General features: G+C 39.6%; 1 protein-coding gene across 1 annotated transcript; it reads left to right on the plus strand.

The window, feature by feature from the left end:
* Positions 1-3,523: 3,523 nt before the first annotated feature.
* LOC124459894 lies at positions 3,524-4,255 on the plus strand. Its single transcript, XM_047009673.1, has one exon. It carries the CDS (start codon positions 3,524-3,526, stop codon positions 4,253-4,255), a length of 732 nt encoding a protein of 243 aa, XP_046865629.1.
* Positions 4,256-9,405: the final 5,150 nt, after the last annotated feature.

The following is a 9,405-nucleotide window of genomic DNA, read 5'->3' on the forward strand; positions in this document are numbered from 1 at the left end:
CGTTAAGAAATATAATCGGATACTGATTTCCACAGACTCAAGAGGGTGTCTTAAATGTAAGGAGCATAATATATACAACTGTGACCAGTTCTTGGCCCTCTCCGTGGAGAGGCGTTACTCATTTGCTAAGGAGAAACGTTTGTGTTCCAGTTGTTTAAGGCCTGACCATGGTATTTCAAGATGTGAATCCAAATATAGATGCAAACATTGTCAGGACAAACACCACACGCTGTTACATCGCCAAGTCGAAGAAAAGAGCATTAATCCCACAGCAGCCATGATTGCCGAAACTAAGCAAGTAAAGAAAGTCCAATCTATAGAATCACAGAGTTATTTAGCACGTTCTGCGGTAAATCAACAGCCGCGAGGAAAACCAAGGAGTGTATTGCCCACAGCTCTAGTTTTGGCATTAAATTCAAAGGGATCATACACCACTTGTCGTGTTCTCTTTGATAGTGGATCAGAACTATCATACATATCGGAGCATTGCATGCGATCACTGGGCCTCTTACGCTCACCATCTCGAATACTTGTCTCAGGAATTTCGTCAATCAAGGCCGATACTACAAGAGGGGTCAGCGCAGTACATTTGAAATCAAGGTTCTCGAAGCATACACTAGAAATTACAGCTCATGTCTTAGGTAAGATAACCACTCTATTGCCAAAGGATGAAGTCGACCCGGCCGTTTTGAAAGTTTTCGATGGGTTAGAACTGGCTGATCTACCGGAAACCAGCGCTAAGCATGGGGACATTTTATTTGGTAGCGACTACGTGTGGTCCGCATTCACAGGAGAGAAGGTATTAGATAAGCATGGAAACATAATTGCAATATCCACGATATTCGGGTGGGTGGTCACCTCAATTGCAGCTAAACAAGGATCAAACACAGCATCTCTGTTATCAACGATCGAAATAAATACATCGCTCCAAAGGTTTTGGGAATTGGAAGAATTAAGTGGCAGTTTGTCGCCGACTGCTGATGATTTAAAGGTCGAGAATCATTTGCGCTCTACACACTTTCGTGACTCAAATGGGAGGTATAGTGTTGAGCTCCCATTTAAGAACTCGGATGTTAAGTTTGCAGATACTCTTCAGGGAGCAACATCACGATTTTATTCAGTAGAACGTCGACTTCAGAAAGATAAAAGGTTAAAGGAAGAGTATACCAAGTTCATGCGCGAATACATCGCTTTGGGACACATGCGCATCCTTGATGAGTCAGAGAAGACGAATGCACCTAAAGAACACATGTTCTATATGCCTCACCATCCGGTTATTGGTACGAAGTTGAGAATTGTATTTGATGGATCTTATAAAGATAAGAGTGGCAGATCACTAAACGATGAGTTACTAGTGGGCCCAAGTATTCAGCGTAACCTAATGGATGTGTGTTTACGCTTTCGACTTTATTTGTTTTTTGCGCAGACATCATTAAAATGTTTAGGCAAATATGGATTTCTGAAAATCACCGAAATTATCAACGAATTGTATGGAGAGAAAACCCAACTGAAGAGCTGCAACATTACCAGCTTTGTACTGTAACTTATGGAACAGCCTGTGCACCGTTTTTAGCTGTACGTGTGTTAGAACAACTTGCCATCGATCTAAAGCATAAATATCCAATAGCTGCCGAGATTCTTTTGGAAGATTTCTATGTGGACGATGTCCTGACCGGAGCAAACACGAAAGATCAACTTATACGTAACAAGGATGAACTTATTCAACTATTAGGTCGCGCACAGCTGGAGCTTGGGAAATGGGTATCCAAAACCCACGGAATCGGCCCTTTAGAAGAAGCAGCAGCGACAGGTGTGACTGGAGATGCCTCCTCCGTCAAGGTATTAGGAATACATTGGGAACCAAAGTCTGACATCTTCACATATGGTATAAGGTTGAGCGAATGCACAGAAAGTTCAAAAAGACAAGTATTATCAGACGTATCACGCATATTTGACCCGCTTGGTCTACTGGCGCCGGTCATTGTTCAATTCAAGATCCTTTTCCAAGAGCTCTGGCTTCTTAATCTAGATTGGGATTCTCCGCTTCCAACTAAGCTGGCAGACCAATGGCGTAAGTATCGCGAAGACATTAACAACATAAGGCAATTAAAGATACGGCGTCATATTGGGTATGTCGGCAAACGAATAGAGTTACACGCCTTCTCAGACACCTCAATTAAAGCATACGCAGCAGTCGTATACTCTCGGATCGTGAACCAGGATGGCAGCATAGAGGTTTCACTGATTGCGGCGAAAACACGGGTCGCTCCACTTAAGCAGCAATCGCTCCCTCGTTTGGAATTATGTGGCGCACTTCTGCTAAGTCGGTTGATCGCATCAATCAAGTTAGCTTGGAAGGATCTAGAAAGCCCCGTATATGCTTGGTGTGATTCGACAATTGTGTTGGCTTGGCTGAACTATATGCCAGCTAGTTTGAAGACGTTCATTGGCAATCGTACTGCCGAAATATTGGAAGTAATACCAAGGGACACGTGGCGCCATGTTAATACCAAGCAGAACCCTGCAGACTGCGCTTCTAGAGGAATGCTGGCGGAGGACTTACTCCCGTTACTCTCTGGTGGAAGGGTCCCGACTGGCTGGCTGAGACACATCTTAACTTAGGTAACGAAGATGATATACAAATTTCAAACTTAATTTCAGATGACGAGTACCGAAAAGAGTTGAAGGCTACAGTATTAGTTACTCTCGCGGAAACCATGAACGAGTCATCTCCCCTCGAAGAACTCATTGGTCGTGTTTCTTCCTGGACTAGACTTGTGCGCATTGTGGCATACATTTTACGATTCATCCGACACATAAAAAACCCCAAGAAAAGTCAGACACTTTCGCCGTAACCTACGACGAGTACAAGGCAGCCAGGAACCTACGTTTGCAGCAAGCTCAAGACGAATGGCATAAAGAACGAAAAGCGCTACGAAATGAAGGAGGAAGGAGGAAGGAGGAAGGAAGCTCTAAGCTGTGTACCCTGACGCCGATTCTAGATGACAGTGGGCTTCTACGTGTAGGAGGTCGCCTCAATAATTCAGAGTTATCATTTTCAGCCAAGCATCCGCTCATCTTGCCGAGGAAGCATCGCATATCTCACCTGATTTTGGAACACGAGCATCAACATAATCTACACCCAGGAGTTTCGGCCCTCTTTGTCATCGTTCGTCAACGTTTCTGGATAATGGGAGCCAGAAATCTGATTCGTAAAGTTACTCACAACTGTATAAAGTGCTTCAGACAGCGAGCACATACCAGCAACCAACTAATGGCCGCACTACCGGCAGTGAGAGTTCGGCAAGCATTTCCGTTCGAAAATACAGGCTGTGGTTATGCTGGCCCATTCATGATGAAGACACATAAAGAAAGGAACGCTCGAAAGCAAAAGGGATACATATGTCTCTTCGTATGCATGGCAACCTCAGCTTTACACTTGGAGCTGGCAACAGACCTTAGCACTGATACATTTTTGGCTGCTCTTAAACGTTTCATTTCATGGCGAGGCAAATGTGTGACGATGTTCAGCGACAATGGACGAAATTTCGTGGGAGCCAAAAGAAGTCTTAACGAAATGGAACAATTAGTTCAATCCCAGCTGCACAATAACAAGATAGCAGAGGCTTTATCGATCGAAGGCATCAACTGGAAGTTCATACCGCCACATGCGCCTCACTGGGGAGGCAAATGGGAATCGGCTGTGCGCTCTGTGAACCTTCATTTACACCGAGTAATCGGCCACGCCGTTCTTACATTCGAACAAATGCATACGTTGTTAACACAGGTGGAAGCGGTGATCAACTCAAGGCCTCTTTGTGCCACTTCCGATACAGACGTTGGATATCTTTCGCCCGCTCACATGCTGATCGGTCGTCCTTACACCACAGTGCCAGATGGAGATTTGGACCAAGTGCCGGTAAACCGATTGGATTACTGGCAGCAATCTCAGGCCATGTTGCAAGGCTTTTGGAAAAGGTGGCATCTTGAGTACCTTACGTTGTTGCAGCAAAGGCCAAAATGGTTAATGAAATCGGCAAACCCGAAGCCTGATGATCTCGTACTAGTAAAGGATTCTCATACTCCTCCGGCTTCATGGATCCTGGCCCGCATTATCGAGACGATTCCTGGCCCAGACGGTCTAGTACGAGCACTTAAGTTAAAGACAGCTACAGGAGAGATGACCCGTCCCATAACCAAGGTGGCTCCCCTGCCAGTTTCAGAAACATTGTTTCAGGGCCCGGCGTTATGTTGAGGAACGGATGCTGAACTCTTAAACTTAATTTTATTTGAATGTAAACGATCTTTTTATTTTATTATTTTTAACTTTAAGTTGCATGGTCACACCGTTTTGGCTGATGCAATAGCAAGCGTGTGGTGAACACGAGAAATGCATGTTGAGTTAGTTAATTGCTTATTGTCAACAGAGACCAACACATGGAATAAAACGCAAACCTATTTTATTATACAAAACGAACCAGCAAAGTTAATTTATGAATCATCACTTAGTATTTTGCAAAATGAAGAATTTCTTTTTGAGTCTTAAAACCTAACAAATCCAATAAAGGTTTATCAGTCGATTGCCTTCACGTACTATAGTACGTCGTTTCTAATTGTTTATAAGAATTCATAGTTCATAAAGTTCGAGAACTTCGAGCAACTTATAATTTGTCGATTTGTCGATGATCTGTCGCACAGATCAGTTGGAAGCCCGTCTTAATGATAAGGGTTTAGTTTTTTTATTTTTGAATGTACCAACAACCAAACACTCAACTCAAATCGATTGGCTTTGGGGAACAAGTAAATTAACGGAGGGTATAGCTATGACATATGCATCGCCGTATAGCCATCATGATGCAATATTTTTAAAATATAGGTTGTAAACATTAAGATTATTTTAATTATACTAGAGAATACTAGAGCCCTGGCGAACTTTGTCCCGCCTTAATATGACAATAAATAAGCAGTTTTTTTTTTTGGAAAAAATACAATTAAAAAAAATAAATACAAAGAAAAAAAATTAAATACCTATATTAATCATTCATTATTATTTTTGTATTTAGTACATAGGTTGCTCTTCACTTAAGTACCTTGTGATACACGACATTTTTTGTTTCATTATCAGGCGCAAAAACAAACAACGCAGATGGTCTTCCGACCCGTGAACATGCCACGTATAATTGACCATGGGAAAAACATGAATGTTCTAGATTTAAACCACAAACTTTTGAGGATTGGCCTTGTGATTTGTTGATGGTCATGGCAAATGCATGGCACATATGATATCATCGTAGCGTAAATTACATTGTTCATCAATTTACTAACCTCCAAACACGTATCGTTGCACAGTTTTGGTTGGTTTATGTTTCGAAGCATGATTACTACGGAGCCAACCTTTAGGCGCAAATTGTGCGGTGGTAAGCCAGGCACGTCCAAAGAGTTTAAAAATTCAATTGGATAGTTGGTGGCTTCATTTTCATTTGTGACGCAGTCAATAGATTTAAATGAATGCATTGTTCCAATGAACTTATTTTGAATTATGTAGTTCAGGTCATCTACATCTTTATTCTTAGCCGCTAAAATTGCTCGCTCACTCAACCATTTATTATTTTTGTAGTTAGAAATAATATTTGGAAATACATTGTTGATAAGTTCGACTTTTGATGAGACAAAATTACACAAATTGTTTGGAAATGATATTAATCCTCTCGATTCATCGACAGGTACTTGAAACTTGCCGCTAAAACTTTGGCTATTGCTGAGTGTTTTGCAATATTACACGTTGGTTCTTCAATAGTTTGATGACAACTTTATAGTCATCATTTGGCATGCGCTCTAAAGCACTCTTAAACAGCCTGTTCATGAAGCAGACACTGCAAGTCTTGAATAATTGCTCGCTTCATTCCTGCATTGATCCCTAGGCGTCGATATTCTGTGTGTCTTCAAAAGGTAGTAATGATCCAATTCGATGGTGAATCTGTCCTTGTATCTACAAAATAAAAACAAGACAGAATTAACTGGGTTATAAACACTTTTTCTGTGGGAGAGTAGAGTTCAGTATTAGCAAATATAATACATACCAATAGATAAAGTAAGTTATTCTTTAACTACATTCTATGTAAGTACAAAAATAAATATCTTAAATGTTGGATTAAATCCTCCGTCTTCGATAATGTCTGCCCCAAATGATGTCATTTGGAAACAACTATTGTATTTTCGAGTATTTGCAAGAAAGTGGCGTGATTCTTGTGTTTCGCCACAAAGTAATGAATACAATGGCTCATGTGGCGGAGTCAACACTGGCAATTTGACTTTACCATTAAAGCAGCATAATCCAGGAGCTTCTCCGGAAAACTTTAATGCACCACAATACTCGTAAACATTTGCCCAATGCAAACGCTAGGATGCAAGCTGTAATCATTGCTGCAATCGTATCGAAACGGTGCTCGGTTCAAATCAGCTAAATATCTTGTTCTGCGTCGCAAATTATCTATTTGTTGCCTTCTGTTGTTCGTTCGACGATTCTGCATTACCAGCCGAGCTCTTTCACGGACTGCTTCACTTTGCTCTCGTGATTGAGAAGCACGAATTAATGCTCTTCTTCGTTGAATACTAACGCAGCGCTCTTCTTGTGTAATTTCTCATTGTTCATCGGATAATTGACTCGCGATGTTCTCTTGCCTAATTGCATTACGGCTCCGCCGGGAAAGATTAGATCTTGTAGGATTGCTAATGGGTTTCGTTTGATAATATGGGTTACTAAACACTGCACAAAACACGATATTCGACTTTCTATTATGTTACTACACAAAACACAATATTCGAATTTTTCATTTAGTTTTCACATTGTATATTACAGAGCACTACAATGCCATTAAAACAACAGTTGACTTTATTTAAATTGACTGTTAGAAAACGTTTGTATAGGGAAAAGAAATTGGCTGTTTTAAGGGGTTTTCCGGCAATTATTTATTGTTTTTAAGATGTATTCTCCTATTCGGGGTGAAGACAAATACAACAAATCAAAAACCATGAAAATTGGTTCAGCAGATCTCGAGTTATAAGTGTTGTAACTAACACGACTTTCTTTTATAAATATAGATTTTAGTGTGTAAGATATTGTAAAAATGCCTTCTCGGGGACTGTGACCTTGTCGTGGTGGGGAGGCTGAGTATGTGAAAACTTTTTGGGACAAAAATTTTACTTATCACAGAAGCTGGCAGCAATCCAATTTTGTTTTATTATACCCTTGCAGAGGGTATTATAAAATTGGTCAGATGTTTGTAACGCACAGAAGGAGACGTTTCCGACCCCATAAAGTATATAAATTCTTGATCAGCATGAGAAGCTGAGTTGATATAGCCATGTCCGTCTGCCCGTCTGTCCGTCCGTCTGTGCGTATGCGTTTAACTCAGCCGTCTTAAGAGCTATCGGTCTGAAATTTTGTTTCGGGGTTTTTTATTACCCGGGAAAAATAAAGTATGAAAGCCATCAGGATCGGACCACTATATCATATAGCTCTAGAAGAACTAGAAGAAACATTTTCATAAAAATTGGAGTATACTATGAAATTTACATATGTGATAATATTGGATATAAAACCCCAGATCCCAAAATTTGAATGTGATCGGATAAATATAACAATATAACACAAGTTACAGTTAATAAAATAATCGGCTCTGCTCCCAGCTCTGCCGGCAGCGCTGCTTGCTGTTTACTACGTCTTTCGTCATCAACAGAGTACATGCCTACACACACAGACGCAACGCTACATAAACTGTATGTGTATGCGTGCGTTGCTTTGCTTTGTGAATGAGGGAAGAAGAACAAATTGTAAAATAGAGAGTAAAATTGTTTTGTTTGTATATTGATGAATTGAGTTGCAGAAAACAAACATGTAAAATTATTATTACCAAGGACTGCAAGGGTATATAAACTTCGGCATAGCCGATGTTAGCTTCTTTGATATTTTTTTTTTACTACAATTTAAGTTAAAGATATTTGACAGTGAATTGTTTTTTATAGACCGAATAAAGTTGAAAGGGTATAGAAACTTCGGCATGGCCGAAGTTAACCCGAAGTTTTTTTAAAATATAAAATTAGTCAAAAATTTGGCCGAAAAACGAATTTTTAACTTTAAAACCGTGCTAAAATAAAAAAAAAGTTCCAAAAAAAACGCTTTGTCATTACCAGCGGATATCTTTTAGCTTTTAAAAGCAACCAATTTTTTTTTGTTTGGATGATCCTGTAAACCAGCATCGTGCTCACCGCATACCCTTTTTTTTATAGAGATGCGCTGCCACGGATCCAAATATATATATATGTATGTATGTGCATTAATATGAAGTTTTATTGTAATAAGTTTACATATAGTTTTGGATATTTAGATTTTACAACTTTTAATAGGCTTTACACAACTTCAAATAACTGACAACTTGTGACTTAATTCGACAGACACCTTAATTCCGACCGACAACTGACGACTTCTGCTACTAACGCTCGACTCTCCCAACCCCCTACCGAAAAGCCTGCTACCTCTTTAGGAATGCCACTCTTTATTGCCACCTTACATTGTATTTACGATCGTCTTTGCGTTTTTTGTCATGGTTCTTATAAAATTTGTGTGCTTGCTCTATTTTATTCTTTGCTTCCACACGCATTTGCATCCTGTCGTTTTTCCTCCTGCTCCAACATCGATAAAATTTTGTCGTTTTATTTGTTCTGGGTTTTATTCGTTGAGCAGTGTACATGCGAGTTTATAGTTCTTTGGACTTGAGCCACGAATTTATACCATTTTGAGGAAGCTTGCAAATCATTGATAGGGTAAATATTTACTTAAGCTACCCGAGATTTGTGTTGAAAAGTGAAAAAATCGGCTAAAACTAGCTTTAAGTGTTGGCAAATGCTATTTTTTTATTTGGCGCGTTGTTTGATCGCCCTGGCAGCCAAATATTTTACTCTAAATTATAAAATTAAGGAATATCCGCTGCTCTGGCAGCCGAATATTGTAATCTGAACTATATTTGTTCTCTAAAATCAAGAAATAATGTAAACTCAACAATATTTTCGATTGTTGAGAATAGTGCAAACAAAAGTTTCAAAAAGCACGCGTATTCGAGTATCCGACATTTGGCATCTGGCAACGCTATCTCAAAATTTGACAGCTTCTTTTAGACGGAAAAAGCTACTTTTAGCTATAATCCCGCTAAAAACATGATTTTTCTTTTGTTAATTGCACAAAAACTACATAAAAAATTGCCGGTCGTGCTCGTGGAATTTTTCTCTTTCGTTTGATACCAAATTGGCTGTTTTGGGCCCGAGTAACGTAAGTAAATATTTACCCTCGATTCCATTTTGTTCTATATACAGTGGCGGCAAAAAATTTGAATACATTTTTTTTTGACC

This window comes from Drosophila willistoni (genome assembly GCF_018902025.1).
Source record: "Drosophila willistoni isolate 14030-0811.24 chromosome 2L unlocalized genomic scaffold, UCI_dwil_1.1 Seg168, whole genome shotgun sequence".
Classification (NCBI taxonomy): Eukaryota; Metazoa; Arthropoda; class Insecta; order Diptera; family Drosophilidae; genus Drosophila; species Drosophila willistoni.